This window comes from Electrona antarctica (assembly GCF_951216825.1).
Source record: "Electrona antarctica genome assembly, chromosome: 5".
NCBI lineage: Eukaryota > Metazoa > Chordata > Actinopteri > Myctophiformes > Myctophidae > Electrona > Electrona antarctica.
Window position 1 is genome coordinate 51,575,893 of NC_136810.1, and position 16,608 is coordinate 51,592,500.

General features: G+C 43.1%; 1 protein-coding gene across 1 annotated transcript; it reads left to right on the forward strand.

Annotated features, from left to right (window-relative positions):
- Positions 1 to 245: 245 nt before the first annotated feature.
- On the forward strand, positions 246 to 15,662 carry ces3 (carboxylesterase 3). The gene is made up of 13 exons (XM_079502094.1): positions 246 to 321; positions 2,399 to 2,600; positions 5,547 to 5,685; positions 6,246 to 6,379; positions 6,840 to 6,993; positions 7,706 to 7,810; positions 8,086 to 8,187; positions 9,596 to 9,736; positions 11,330 to 11,410; positions 11,826 to 11,967; positions 13,970 to 14,119; positions 14,448 to 14,520; positions 15,151 to 15,662. Exons 1-13 carry the CDS (start codon positions 255 to 257, stop codon positions 15,335 to 15,337), a joined length of 1,677 nt encoding a protein of 558 aa, XP_079358220.1. The 5' UTR covers positions 246 to 254; the 3' UTR covers positions 15,338 to 15,662.
- The last annotated feature ends 946 nt before the right edge of the window (positions 15,663 to 16,608 follow it).

Here is a 16,608-nt window from a genome sequence, read left to right on the forward strand (position 1 = left end):
TGTGTGTGTGTGTGTGTGTGTGTGTGTGTGTGTTTGTGTCTGTGTGTGTGCGTGTGCGTATGTGTGTGTGTGTGTGTGTGTGTGTGTGTGTGTGTGTGTGTGTGTGTGTGTGTGTGTGTGTGTGTGTGTGTGTGTGTGTGTGTGTGTGCACTGTTGAAGGGGAGGTGCTTGGGGGACATAATGGGGAAAACAAGGCATTTCTCCTGATGAACACTGCATTCCTCTCTATCTTCTCTGCAGGAACACCGGTCAGGATGAGAACAGCACATACCATTGTTTACCTGGTTACTTCTTTGACCACTATAGCCTTGGGAGCACCAGGTAAGAAATAGGCTACTTCACCTTTTGGTGAAGACCTTTTGGGTCTGTTTTTTGTGTGTGTGTGTGTGTGTGGTTTGTCTTTTTCCTTTTTGGTTTATTTTTCAGTATGTCTCCTATAACAAAAAAGATTGAGAAAGTGATATGATAATGTGTACATTGTCAATAATTAAATAAAAAAAGTATATATTACTACTAAGACTAAAATAATTAGGTTTTTCAGAAGACTAAATAGGACTAAGACTAAATGGTATGTTATTCACAGGACTAAGACTAAATCTTTTCTGGCAAAATTAACATTGCATTAAGACAAGACTAAAAGACCAGGGCTGGACTGGGTCAAAAATTCGAAAGATAAATAGAAGACATGCAGATACTCTACTGGCCCACTCCTTCGAGGAACACACAACACTTAAACAAGCCAGCCTCTTGTCTTTAGCGTAAATACAAATAATGTTTTTGCTTCTCACCAATATGACACCAGTTGTGTCATTAGAAAGCCTACTTTCCTTAGTGGAAGCACTCTGAGCCCCCCACCACACGTATAAAGGTACTTTTTGGCCAGAAAGGGATTTCTTTTCAACGGAGGAAAAATATTCTCTATGAGGGTTTTCTCTGGGCAATATCGGTAGAGGGCGCAGTGGAGTAACTAAAGGTATTTTTTTCCCCGGTGGAATAATAATCCCTTTTTGGCCAAAAAGTACCTTTTATACGTGTGGTGCATGGGGGGCTCAGAGTGCTTCCACTAAGGAAAGTAGGCTTTCTAATGACACAACCCGCCTTTGTATTGGTGAGAAGCAAAAACTTTATTTTTATTTACGCTAAAGACGAGAGGCTGGTCTGCATTTTTGCGAGCCCTGGAAGTCATCGGTAACATAGCTCTAAATGCAACGGCACTAGAGGGTAACAGGACAGGATTCCTCCCGGAATTTACCCCAGTGAGGGGAGGGAGAGGAGACGGCTGGACTTTGAATTTCTCTAACTATAAACTTTCACGACAGCAGACAGAATAAGTTGTTGTAGGCTATGTGGGGATTATCTGACAAGGTACCATTTTAGTGGTAAAAACCTTACATACTAAATTGTTTGTAGGGCCAATATAAGTAAAACATTATAGCCTTTCCATAGGAGTATGTTTTTGTATTTTTCCAAAAAGAATACAAACAGCCAATAGCATTACATAAGTTATCCCCCTCACTGGGGAAAATTCAGGGAGGAAAAACGGGCAAGCACCGACCAGAGCTAAAAACTGGTTTTTCAGAAGACTAAATAGGACTAAGACTAAATGGTGTGTTATTAAAAAGACAGACTAAGACTAAATCAAAATATTCTGAACAAATTAACACTGCACCTGCATTCGGAGGCTTTGAAGCCACAGTCGAAAGGGACAATTGTTTACCGAGTGGGCAATGATAATTTCTGCTCTACACCTCACACAAAAGCTGATGAAAAACTATTTGAGTAGTGTGACAGTATAGGCAGGCAGCCATGTACATCACACACAATTTGTGCAGCATACTGCATTCTCATTTCATACAGGACTCATATTGCATCATAAAATAAATATTTAGAGTTTCAGCACATTACTAGACAGTATAGGCTATACTGTGTACATACATACTGACTGATGTTTGCTGCTGTTGAGTGAAATCCAATCAGGCAAAGATTTTATTCATGTCTGCTCGCAGATCAGTTGGTTTGTCAAGACAGACATAATTATGCTAATGGTGTGAGTACATGTAGTACGGTAGCACCATAGGTAAACATTTACTGGAAAGATAAGTCTTCTGAAAGAATATATATTCAAATATTTGTGCCACATTTTCACGATTTTTCAAAAATAGCAGACCTACAAGCTCGTAGCACGCCACTCGGTGGCACGCTATGAGCTTGTAGATCTGCTATTTTTCAATAGCTAAAGTATAACATAAAGGCTTAGTTAAAACACCAAAACGGGTTCCCGTCCAGAATGGGTTAAAAGCCAAGAATAAAAAGCAATTAGTGATTCATTTGTTTCGTTTTTTACTTATTTTTTGTTAAATCGATTGATTGTTTCGTTGTCTCTTGTTTCTTTTTGCAGCAGGGACCGACAGCCCCGTGGTCTCTCTGAAGAATGGCAGAGTTCGAGGAGAATATTCCACGGCGAAAGGAACCGAGAGGAGAGTGCAACAGTACCTGGGGATACCCTTCGCCCAGCCCCCCGTGGGGCCTCTCCGCTTTGCCGATCCCGTGGCCGAAGAGCCGTGGAAGGGGGAGAGGGATGGCACGCTGCAGCCCCCCATGTGAGACTGTTTGACCACTGTTTCCTCAAAAGACAAAAGTGAAATGAAATGAAATGATTACTATATTTACCCAGGGTATCTGGGCTAAGCTCAAGAACTTGTTTCCAGCCAGGCCCTGCTCATAGAACATTTCATCGTGGTGGTTCAATGCCTTGTTCAAGGGCACTTCAGCGGTGGTAATTTTAACGTGTCGGACCGCTGATTCGAACTGGCGACCTTCCGGTATCAAGACCGCTACGCAATCCGTTCGGCCACCGCTGCCACACAAAAGTATAAACTGACAAGACCATATGGCCAACCTCTCTTGTATTTCACTAGAATTTCGCGGGCCTTCGGCCCGCTCATCCCAGAGTTGCGTTGCCCCGCGTTGCGATACAGAAGTCCACAGATACAGAAGTCCACAGTGACACGCGTTGTATGCAGCTGTTTTGTGTTGCAGCGCGTGCGCGCGCGCGCGTGTAGTGTTGTTGTTATCCATATATGCGCCTCGGTTCGTCCCGTTTGTTCCACGCCAGGTGTCGACGCAGTCGTTTGTGCGATTGGCGTGTTTGCATTATTGTAACTGTGTAGGCATACCATATTCTGAATTACCAAAAAGGACACATGCGCGCGTGCATGTGGATGTGGATGTGCTCATGCGCGTGCACGTCGTGCACGTCGTGCATGTGCCGTGCGTGGGCGGTTCTGTTAAATTGAGATGTCAAAAGAATCTATAGCCTAACAATAAATGGATCAAATATGCTCTGTATTAGTTATGTATTTATTTAAAGCAGTGGCTGTGAAAGGTGTGATCCAGGGACCCTCATGGTTCCTTGAGGGGGTTCCAAATGGACCCATTATAGGTCTGTAACTGTGAGAGTGTAACACATGGACCCAAATGGACCCTTACAGGTCTGTAACTGTGAGAGTGTACAAATGTAACCAAATGGAGTGTTGTATAACTGTTAACTGTGAGACTGTAGAAATGGAATGAAATGGGACTGTTATGGGTCCATTTGGTTTGACTCTCAGAGTTATGGGGGTCCTTGAAATTAAGAAGTTTGAGAACCTGTATGCAATGGCTTATCTGTTGTAAAAAGAGAGACCAGCCTATTCTCCAAACCATCATATGTTATGCTTTGCTAGGTTGTACGAAATAATATTGGGTCATTATAATTTGCAGGACTCACCGCGCGCACAGCTGCCTTGTCTGTGTTGACATGACATGGGCTTGCAGGACAGAACTTGTATTTGTGACAGACACATAGTTCCTTTGCAGACAATACAATGTGCTTCTCATTGGTCAGTCACAAAGCTAAGAAAACAGCAGCCTACTTTTTCTGCATGTCAATGATGAGATAGTTCTCCGCTGTCTGTCTATCTGCAGACAGCGGAGCAGCCAGCGAGCCTTTCTCTGATCTGCGGTCGGGACCAGTGGTAGTGGTGTGAGCGTGCAGCGCATGCAGAGTTATGAAGAATACACATTCCGGGGTTCGGGCTGAAAGTCCACCTCTCACAGTGTTTTGCCACTACGAACCATTGAACGTGCATTGTAATACACATTGGTGTGAATGGTCTGTGAGCGTAGCGATACACTACAGGCGATACGTGTGAAACCCCGGACATTTGAAGGAATGTATAAAACCACCCGGACTGGCCGGACAGGCCCCCAGAAGAGGACGTATGGTAAACTGTGTATGTAATCGCGGCGCTGTCCATCCAAGTTAGAATGAGTGTGTGTGTGTGTGTGTGTGTGTGTGTGTGTGTGTGTGTGTGTGTGTGTGTGTGTGTGTGTGTGTGTGTGTGTGTGTGTCTGGCTGCCCTGTGTTTTGCAGCGTGGGGATCGCCATGTGAGGGGGCTAGCCAATAAGGGCCCTGTGTTGCATGTGGAGAATTCTGTAGGTTAGTGTGTGTGGTGCAGCCGAACGGGGTGGTGAGAACATGAGGGGGATGTAGCACAGCAATCGGTGACCCCTACATTAAGCTGTGTTGCTCCCAAGATGCAGTGCAAATGCGTGTTGTAAGCAACCGTAGCCAATGGGAAAACAGGATGCAGTGTTGCCAGGTGCGCGAATTGTAAGCGAGTTGTAAGTAGCGTGTTGAATGGCATTTTTTCTGGGCTTGTTTTCATAGACGTGGCAACAAATTAGGCGGGGGTGTCGGTGCTTGTGGCGTGTTTGTGTTTATTATTGATATTGATATTGTTTGCGAGTGTGGACGGGAGCCGGCTTTAGTGGCAGTGCGATGACAATTTTTACGCGGCTGGTGTCGAGTGTGGCCGTGCGGCGCGACATGAGGAGATAGCCGTGGATCGACGCGGAGGGTAAGGCTGTGTCGTGTTAGTGTGTTGTTGCAGTGTGTGTTGCAGCGTGTTGCAGCGTGTCAGTGACGTAGTAGCTGGTGCCTTTTGTTCCTGTGCGTGCTTTTGGGCACATGTTTTCAATTGTAATATAGGATGGCATTTCTTCTCTCTCTGTCTCTCTCACCGTGTCTTTCTCTCTCTCTCTCAATAATTGCGAACGCAGTGAGCATTTACTATGAGACCCAGCAGATCCTGTCTGTGTGTGTGTGTGTGTGTGTCACGCTGTAACACCACCCGCCCACCACCAGAGGGCGCAGCTGTATCACACACAAAAACACACACACACACATGCACGCGCACACACACGCACGCACGCACGCTCGCACGCACGCACGCACGCACGCACGCACGCACGCACGCATGCACGCACGCACGCACACACACACACAAAACTTAACTTAAAAAAAACTTAACTTAAAAAAAAAAAAAAACTTAAAAAGGAAAAACTTTAAAAGGAAAAACTTTAAAAAAAATTAACTTAAAAAAAAACTTAACTTAAAAAAAACCTTAAAAAATTACGTAATTTATTCTAATTGTTGTTTTTGCAATTTACGAGCTGCGTTCGCTTCCCGCGTTCGCGCGTCTTACTTGTATGTCTCCTATAGGTGTATCCAGGATCCATCTATGGCTGCGCAGGTCTCTCAGATCATGTCCATTGATTACAGCCCACCGAGGGTTTCAGAAGACTGCCTGTATCTGAGCGTATACAGTCCAGCGGAGGCAACAGCAGAAGACAAGCTACCTGTATGTTTCTGCACTTATATACATTTTATAATATCACTCGTCATTACAGACGCTCTTAATCCATTTAGGCCTGACCTCAAATTTAAAAATAAATCTTCTAAATCCGCCAGTTTTCTGAAATAAATGTTTTCACTATTTTAGTATTTTTCAAAAATAGCAGACCTACAAGCTCGTAGCGCGCCACTCGGTGGCGCGCTATGAGCTTGTAGATCTGCTATTTTTCAATAGCTAAATTATAACATAATGTTTAAAACACCAAAAGGGGTTCCCGCCCAAAATGGGAGAGCGATTTACAATAAGCAATATAACACAAGGTACATCAAATGCATCGAAATAGTCATCTATAGGATCATAAGTAAACTATATCATCTGTCAATGCCAGATCAATAATAAACATGCATCTATGACTATAGACTATAGACTATAGAAGATGTCAATGTATTCTTTCACTGCAATAATCTTGTCTGGTCTTGTCCTCTCAGTTTAGAGTTGCCAAATCAATACGATGTGTGTGCATTGGTATGTCAACTCTGAACCCTGTGTGCTCTGTTGTTGATGAGGTCATGGTGTGGATCCATGGAGGGGGCTTGATGCATGGTGCGGCATCTCAGTATGACGGCGCTCCATTGGCCGCTTACCATAACATGGTGGTGGTTCTCATCCAATATCGCCTTGGAATTCTGGGATTTTTGAGGTATGTTGTGTATATTTTAACAAAGGTATGTGCATATAAATGTTTATGTTCTCCTACGATTTAAAAATGTTTGAAGTTTACTGGTGTATAGAAAAGTACAACATCATAGAATTATTAGAAGAAGAACACAAAGAAAAATAATATATGCTGTAATCAATGGCTATAAGAAGTGGAACTAAAGGACCACACCACCCATTTTCAACATAGCTTAATTTAATTGCTTCTAAATACTCATTATAAGATGCTACCATTATTTTATGCCTACTCGGTCTGTGTCTCAGAGGAGGGTTGTGGATAGTTCCGAAACCTGCCTACCAATGACATCATTGGTAAGGAGTCAGTAATGAGCATGTGGTGTCAATGCTCTTCTCACTCAAAATGATTCTGAAAGATTCAAGAATCACGGCTAGTTGTTTCATAAGCAGAAGTTGAAGCAGATTTGTTTTATTTCTGTTAAAAGCACTGGAGATGAACACGCTCGGGGTAATTGGGGTTTCCTGGACCAAATAGCAGCACTTGTATGGGTCAAGGAGAATATTGAGATGTTTGGAGGAGACCCACAATCAGTCACCATAACTGGGGAGTCTGCGGGAGCCATCAGCGCATCCATGCTGGTAAAGCAAACAATTAAGGCATTGTATGACATTGTATAACTCAGTGGCCTTGTGGTTAGAGTGTCCGCCCGGAGACTGGGAGGTCGGGGTTCAATCCCCGGCTGGGTCATACCAAAGACTGTAAAAATGGGACCCAGTGCCTCCCTGCTTGACACTCAGCATCAAGGGTTGGATTGGGGGTAAGTCCCTGCGACATACTAGCGTCATGTCCAGGCCTCACGCTACAGAAACAGGAGATAGGCTCCTGCCCTATGGGCCTCATGGCTCAGCAAGGCTACTTACTACTACTACTATGACATTGTACGCCCAAGTGAACGTTGGAATTACCGTGTGAAGACATAAAGATATAACAATAAAAATAAATTCTCAAACTCAACTTTATTAGGATCTTCACGATTCAAGATGTTTATTGTCACACAGATGTACAAGTACATGCATTGTGAAACATTTAGGTTGGGTCTACATTAATACAATACACATAAATAAAATCAGTAAATAAATAACAATACTATCTAGCATATATGCCTAACGTATGTCAACTTAAATGGCTTTATGTGATGTTTACATTTTTACTTTTGCTCTAAACCAAAATATGGTTATGAATCATCATGTTTTATTTGCTATTATTCCTAATCTGTCATATAGGCTATTCATAATGTTGTCATGACAGCATGATATATAAATACGATCCATATTCTTTTCTTTCCAACAGACCCTGTCTCCACAAGCCAAGGGATTGTTTCACAAGGCTATTTTTCAAAGTGGAGTAGCAACACTTGGGACTTACACAACAAACAATCCTTTGGCGCAAGCCCAGGTATATTATATCGCTGGTAAAGGTAGTGTGAATTAACGCGAAACAATTAAATAAAATTGAACTATTTTAGAAAACGTAAAATGCCTTTTAATCCATCCTTCTAATAGCAAATAAGATGCAACACAATTTATAATGCAGTACTTTTGACTTCACGGTCACAGAACATGCCTTTCTACTTCAAAGATGAAGATGTGTGTGTGTGTGTGTGTGTGTGTGTGTGTGTGTGTGTGTGTGTGTGTGTGTGTGTGCACTCCTTTCATACCTTCCACACCCAGATTATTGGCAACCTGACTGAATGTGACTACAGCACTACAGAGGAACTGGTCAGATGTATGAGAGGGAAGAGTCAAGATGAGCTAGTCAATGCAACCAAAACGGTGGGTAGACATCTTCCCATCTTGTTTCCCAACTCGTATTGTTTTTCCAACTTCAGCCACAAGATGGCAGTCTAAGAACATCCTCAACCATTGAACTTAAATTACCAATACCTGAACTAGTGTTGTAGGCTAGTAAGGCTACACTATTTTATCAGTGGTGGAAAGTAACTAAGTACATTTAGCTACTCAAGGACTGTACATGAGTAAGGTACTTTTTCTTTAGAGGGGTATTTCCAATTCCCAATACTTTTACTTCTACTCCACTACATATCGGATTCAAATATTGTACTTTTACTCCACTACATTTATTTGAAAACAGTTATTTGTATATTTTGATTATTATTATTACAAAACATACATTAACCACTTCGGACATTTTGAAAATCGCCGATCTACAAACTCAAAATGCGTTGTGATGCATTGTGAGCTTGTAAATCGCCTTTTAATTTTAAAATTATTTTTATACATTTGGAAACTTGAAACGGAACATTCTGCATAATGAGTATAATGTAATCCTGGGCGCTACACTTCCTCTGCCAACCTGGGGGGGGCAGCGGACTGACCTCATGCCTCCTTCTATGCATGAGGAGTCCAAGCGGCTTCTTTTCACCTGACAGGGGAGAGTTTCCCTGGCCGGACGTAGCGCGTGGAAGGGACACGTTATTCCGACCAGTTCCTTTCCCCTCCATCAGGCGCCCCGGCTGGCCAGGGGGAGGTAGTTTTAGAGACCAGGATTACTGCATGTTTTTTGTGAGGGTACCTACCCTAGGGGACACGGCGAGAACATGCAAACTCCGCACAGAAAGGCCCTTTCTCCAACCCCGCCTCGGGTATGGGCACTGATGACGCGGAGGAGGGAACACGCCCCCAGCGCCCACAGCGTCCCCAGCGGGAATCGAACCCAGGACCTTCTAGCTGTGAGGCGACAGCACTACCGACTGTGCCACCGTGCCCCACCATTCTTTTCTACTCAGTCTGTGTCTCATAGGAGGGCTGTGGGCAGTTCAGAAACCCGTCCACATTTTTTTTTTTAAACTTTTTACAAAATTATGTTTAGATTTTTATTATCGTGAGAACGATGGCGTCCATTTTCGCATTGCAACTTTTCAGGAATAGAAAGCCTGCCGTTTATATTAGCTAATTGCTTGGATTCCCCATTGATGATGTCACTGGTGGACAGGTTTCTGAACTGCCCACAGCCCTTCTACGAGACACAGACCGAGTAGAAATAAATGGTGCCATTTTAAATCATGATTTTTACTGAGGACCTATTATATGAAGATGGGTTGAAAAGTGGTGAAGTGGTCCTTTAAGTAAAAATTGTGAGTAGCCTATTCTTTCCTAACCTGATTCCGCCAGATAACTCTTTCCACCACTGCCTATTAATGAGGTTGGCCATTGTGTTCAGATGAAGGTCTATCTGGGAGCAGCAGTGGATGGCGTGTTTCTGACAGAATCTGCTGAGGAACTCCTGAAGAAGAAGGAGGTGGTGAAGGTCCCTGTCATGATGGGTGTGACCGACCATGAGTTTGGATGGATCTTGCCTCAGGTGTGAAGCTCTCAGATCGATCATTTGTGGTGCAAATATCTCGACAATACATAATACGACGAGTTATTTCTTTCTCAGTTAAGTAGCCCATGTATTACATGTAACTCATTAAAGGTATATTCAGTGATTTGATTTAATTCAAATATCACTTATTTTTTATTTTTTTCTGGATAATCCTCCCTACTATAGAGTGTGCTGACCATAAGGAGTTCCTCCCTGTCCCCAGTGAGCCCCTGGGGTCAAAAAACCCTAGTTTCAGTTTTGGTGGCGGGTGGCAAAACCTTCATCCAATCAGGATGAGTGGGGCCTTCCTCCAATCATGATCGAGTGGGGGCGGGCCTTGGTGCACATGCTGTTGGCCTGTTGCACTTCCCCCCACTGTAGAGCGTGCATGTGCACATTTTGTTACCGGGGCAGACTGGGTGGTTTTCCAAATCACCCAAATCACTGAATGCTCCTTTAAATACCCTATAAGGGCATTTGATTTTACAGGACCAAAAGAAAAGACCCAAATACAGTACAGTATCATACAATTTTGGGTCTTTTTTTTGGGTCCTGTGATGTTCCTTATGTGCCACAAAAGTCATAAGACTATAAGGAATTTTTAACACGAATGGGCAGTGTATTTTTCCCCAAAACAGCAGGCCCGGATGTAACCTTTCCCACTGGGGGGGGGGGCAGAAAAAATGGTATGGGGGCTGCTTTGCGGCGTGGGCGGAACAAAATTGGGAGGTTAAATCCCCCAAAACCCCCGAAATGCATAGAAAACGATGTATTTTACCACAGTTATACCTATAACACACAATCATCTATCATCCATCTATTTTATTTATTTATTTATGTTTCTTTAGTTGTGAGCCACAAGATTTGTATCTTGTACAGGGCTTATATTAAGCAAGTAAGCATCAATCAGTTATCTGCTTTTCTGTGAAAGCCCTAACAAATGCTTCCTTTTAAGTTAACATATTTGGATTTTACCAGAAAGATAACGCCATAAATCACTCACAGTGATTTCAACACTTGTCAGTCACTTGGCACTAGGCTAGCAGCACACAGCAATGACAGCATGCATGCATTGTCAGGGAGCGTGTGAAATACACAACACAAACGTAGCACATTTTTGTTTTATTTGTGTTTCTTGTTGAGCCTTGTTGTGTCTTGAAATGAGCAGGGAATTTATATTTTGCAAGTTGTAGGAGGGACTCATGCAAAAAGCAGGTCTGACTCGGAGAATTTTCTTTTTTGAATGATGAAATGGTGTTGGTTTGGTGGTGGTGCGACAGTTGTAGTTAGTAGTGTAGTGTTTCAAATAGTAAGTAATATAAGCACTTTAATTTGAAATATCTTTGGAATTTGGGATTTTTGCATGCCATCATGTTTGGTGGGGCGGTCAGGGCATTTAGGGGGGCATTGCCCCCCCGTGCCCATGCCTATATCCGGCCCTGCACAACAGTGACTTCACTGTTGAGATGCTTGTAATAATCCCACCCACCAAGCAGCCCACCAAGGAGAGAGTGTTTGAGGAGAGGATTGCTCATCCGAAATGCCTGTTGAGGATTTTGTTTTAATTTCCCTGTTTCTCTCTCATTTTAGACTTTTGCCCCACCTGGCTGGCAGGACGGTATGAGCAGAGACTCAGTGCTAGCAGTCATGAACCTTTTCAACCCTTCTGGGGTGAGTGCCATGGATGTTTACGTGGATGAAAATAAGTACAATAAATGTTATGACAACCACAGAATAAACCTGATTACAACTAGAAAGGTGCAATTAATGGAAACTGCAAGTGTGGCTGCAGTGACGCGAGTAGCGAGGAATCGACCGGGAACTAAATTCCGTCTTACCATTTATATTATATATTGTGATGTAATGTGAAGTGACAACAGCATGATCAAAAGCTTCATTTCTGCTGTGCAAAAGTTAACAAAAAGCGGGTTTACTTTGTTGGCAAAAAAAAACCCTGACCGAGAACAATAGTGTTAGTGTGTTGCCTATAGCAACCACGCTAATTTATCAAGACACTTGGGGGAAATCGTAATTTCATTCACCACCACTCTGTTAAAGTGTGAAAAAAGTTATCCTCTTTTTACAGGCCCCTGCTGTTAACGCCATGATAGCAGATGAATACCTGAAAGATGCCAAGACTCCAGAAGACATCAGAGATGGCTTCACTGAGCTAATCGGAGACATGCTGATGGTTCTACCTGTAGTCAAAGCAGCTGGCTACCACAGAGGTCAGTTCCCTCTTGTCAGAAGGCCCTATATGGGTATGTCATTCATTCCGCGTGAAAATTGACAAAAATTGTCTAAAACTGAAAAAAGGTAAATGGCAAAAAACAATAACTGATCGCTTGTAGATCTTCTATTTTTGAGGGGTCCTAGCCAATCCAATGTCTGGCTTTCAGACATGACGTCATGTGGCAGCCAAGTCTATGGACCTTTAATGTTTGTCTTATTCATGCACCCCCAAAAATCAGCATGCCCTGTGTTGCATCATGTGGCAGCCAGGTCTATGGACTTTTTGTGCCTATAAAATTGCTCAAAGCTCTATTGCTGGTTGCTTAGGTTAGATTCTAACCGACAGTCGGACACAAGGTGTATGTGATTGGACGGCGCAACAATGTAATGTGAACAACAGTGACCAGGTTGAAGTTCACGTCTTCAACACAGTGTCTTTGCGCTGGCGGAAGTTGACCCCAGTGACACCTGGAAGAGAACCTCACCTTGAGATTTCCTCCATGCGTGAGGGCCACACAGCTGTGCTGATTGAAGATGTCATCTACATATGGGGAGTTTATCCTTACTCGAATGTCTTTTATGCATTTGATGTCGACGCCCACAGTTGGTTCAAACCACAGGTTTCTGGGATTGTTCCAGAGGGGAGGAGGAACCACACAGCCTGTGTCTTTGGGAAGGTCATGTATATTCATGGAGGAAAGACAAAGAGTAGACTCACAAATGACATGTACAAGTTTGACACCAACACAATGGTCTGGACTTTAATTAACATCAGAGGAACTCCACCACCTGCTTCAAACGGTCACTCTGCCACCATCATCGGGACAAAGATGTTTGTATTTGGGGGCTGGGGGGGTCAGCACTACAACACCATCAGAGTCTTTGACACAGAGACCAACCATTGGCTGAACACAGCTTCTGCACAGCTCCTTCCAGAAGGATGCAGGGATCATTCAGCCTTTACCTACAATGGAGAGCTGTACATATTTGGTGGCTGGAACGGTAACAAGTTCCTCAATGATCTGTGGAAATTCAGTCCAGAGACCTCCTCCTGGAAGAAGGTTGAGCGCAACGGGGAAAGGACCGTTTCCGACATCTTGTACTGTATGTGCTGTTGCATGATTGGAGATCGTATCATGCTCTTTGGAGGAATCAAAACAACATATGACCTTTATGTCTTTAATTAGACTTCAGTCCTAGCCTCAAGACATTATGTAAGCTAGCAGTTATTCAGTATACGTAGCAGTAAGACCTCACACACATCAGGTGGGAACTGGCAGCCATGACTACCAACAGCAACAACTGGAACAAATAACGTGAGTGTTCTCACTGGATGCTGAAGATCTTCATATACTGGAAACACATGAGCAGCCATAGCTGAATGGGTAGAGAGGCCGCTTGGGAAAATCAGGGTTCCATTCCTGACCCCTGCTATGTGTCAAGGTGTCCTTGAGCAAGACACTTAGCCCCTAAATGCAAGACACTTGGTCATAAGTAACACTTTAAGCTGAGATGTAAAAGATAATTCTGTGTACAAATTCCAAAACATGTGATTCAAAAGAGTTCTAAAAAAATATTTAAAGTAAAAAAATAAATAAACATATCTTTTGTAGAAGGCTTCAGATGTAGAGTTGCTGGCCAATATTGATGACATCAGGGATCTCCATATATGGGCATTCCCAAATATGGGCTTAATATTGATGACATCAGGGATCTCCATCCCTGATGATGTCACGTGATGTCACGTGATGTCACAAGGTAAAGTCATGCCTGGGGTGACCAACCAACCAACTGACAGGAAATGCACAATTTCATCAAGTACTAAATGCGACCAGCATTCGCAATCAAACCCATGCTAAACATACTTTATGCAAATTGACAGTCCTTAAATGCATGGCCAGCAGTGGGTGCATTTTGTATTTCCCTGATTGAACCATCCCTTCTCTATATCCTCTGTTGAAAAAGATCTGCTTTGTTCTATTGTGTCCATCTCATTAGATGCTGGTGCACCAGTGTACTTGTATGAGTTTGTACACCGTCCCGAGATGCACAAGTTGACAAGACCCAGTTTTGTGAAGGCAGATCATGCTGATGATGTTGGGTTCATGTTTGGGGCATGTTTTTGGAATGGCCATATCAAACTCATAGGTAGGTATCAGTGTAAGGTTCCTGTGACTTCAATATAATGTTCTGTTATTGTATTAGTTTAGGAACCATGGTTATGACTATTGCTCGCCATAATAAGTGCTGAATTACTGTGGCTATTGTCAAACCTTTGTTTTTGTTCTGTGCTGTATAGTGTATACCCCAGTTTGGAGAAATAATAATTTTCCAGAATTACATGTAACATGAATAGAAAAGGACATTCTGGAAAATATTGTTTTTGTAGCCTCATGACTTTGCTATTATATTTGCCAGTATAGGCCAAATAATTATTGATGTCTTTCAGTGGTTTCTAATGTGTGTACCATTTTAGGCACAGTCACCAAGGACGAAGAAGAGCTATGTAAAACCATGATGGCATACTGGGCCAATTTTGCACGGACTGGGTGAGTGTAGGCTCTGAGAGGTGCAGTACCAACAAGAATACCGCATTGTGAGCTACAGTATCTGATATACCTCGTTGACAGATTCAGGGCTAAATTAGCCATTGGGCCAATGGGGCCGTGGTCCAGGGGCCCTTGGCTCCCAGGGGCCCTTCAGGGAAAATGTAATGCTCTGTAATGGGTTTTAGCTCCTGGGGACCTTCATTGGCCATTGATTTTGTTACATTTAGGTAAAAAAATGGATAAAAACACAAAATAACTGGAAAATTATGCACGCACGCGCACTAGGGGGCCCCCAAAACATTTACCGGCCCAGGGGCCCTTGTGGGGGTTAATCCGTCCCTGGACAGATTGATTAGTGCAATCATTGAATTTAGTATGAGGGCTGATTCGCTTGCCTGGTCAGTCACTGGAGGCTGCCAAACATAACAGCATTCATTGATTCAGTTCAGTTTTCTTGCAATACATTACCGTAGCGGTATCTGTAATCAATGATTTCACTTATAATGTTCATATAGTAGCTTTTACTACAGATAATTGACTCATTGATAATTGCCACTTTGTTTTTGGTTGTATTGTTACCACAATTATACATTTCAATACCTTATTGATTAGTTAAATCTATATCTTCAGCTCTCCTAATGGTCCTGGGCTGGTGCAGTGGCCATTGTACGATGATCAGAAGTACGAGTACATGGAACTTGGGCTGACGCAGACGGTTCGACAGAAACTGAAGAAGGACAGGGTCCATTTTGCTACAGTCACCCTTCCTGAGAGGATGAGAAGCTTGTATGCAGCAGCAACCAACGCTGGGAAGTGATCACATGACGGCTGCGATATTAGGTCAACATGCAGCCTGATCCCGTGAAAGAGTTTTTGTTGTCCCCCTTGCTGTACGTAATAGCTGGTAATGTCAAAGGTGGTGTGTAGGCTAAATGATATTTTCTGGTTGCTCTGTATTCAGATAATCGTTGCTAGAGTGTTTGTTCAATGACAGTGGTATATATGCAGTGCCTCCCCAGCTCTTTATTAACAGAAAATACATTTTCGGGTGGGTTAGGTTGCTAATTTCATCTAATGCAGGAGAGTACCTATTTATCAGCTTCCTTTTTATAGTGTCAAATGTGTCTGCTACTCTGCTCATTCCTTTATGTCATCACTGTCTTACAAGTTCACTTGTTTATTTTGTATCATGTATGAGTTCACTCTATTGATTGTAATCTATTGATTGCATGGGATGAGGAGAGTGTGGAAATCAGATATGGGAGAAGACCTTAAGAGGCGGCTGTTCATAGTATGCTGTATGTGGCCGACTCTAGACATGGACCCTCACAGTACAACAGGAAAAAGCCCTGGATGGCCGTCTACACAAGAATGCTACGAATGGCACTAGGTGTCACATGGACGGACCACATCAGAAATGTGGACCTCTATGGGGACCTACTACCACGGGTCACGGACAAAGTCAGAGAGAGAAGGATGAGGCTGGCAGTGGCAGGGCACTGCGTCAGGCACACAGAACTTGAGGCAAGTTAAATTGACTCTATGGGAGCCGACCCAGGGCAAAGCCAGGAGGGGAAAGATCACCTACCACCTATGTAGACAAGACATACTGCGGCTTGACAGCTTAGCTAATAACACTGCAGAGCTCAAGAAGCTGATGTTAGATAGGAAATTGTGGAAGGCAGCAATCCAGGAATCCCGAGTTGGTGTTGGCTATAGACCTCTCTCTCGCAGTAACTATAGCTATTGATTGTATAAAAATGGTATCCTGACCTGAAAATGCATTTTCTGTTTGCTAAAGAGCATGAGAGACAGGGAAACCCCTGTTACAGAACAAGCACTCTATATTAGCAATGATTGCAATTGATTCATCATTTTATAGAGATATTTAACACATATTTTAACATTGTTTTTAAAACAACAGATCACTTACTAGTACATACTATATCCTTGTGGCTAGTGTTTATTCTTAGAGGGACTGTTATTTGGTTCCAGCCCAGAATCATAGTCCCAGATGGCAAGCACACACACACACACACACGCGCGTATGCATGCACGCACACACGCACGCACGCACAACCACGCATG

Coding starts and splice junctions, on each gene's coding strand:
- ces3 (XM_079502094.1), top strand. CDS start 255: ATGAGAACAGCACATACCATTGTTTACCTGGTTACTTCTTTGACCACT. Junction 2,601..5,546: donor GGCACGCTGCAGCCCCCCAT/GTGAGACTGTTT, acceptor TGTCTCCTATAG/GTGTATCCAGGATCCATCTA. Junction 11,968..13,969: donor AGCAGCTGGCTACCACAGAG/GTCAGTTCCCTC, acceptor CCATCTCATTAG/ATGCTGGTGCACCAGTGTAC.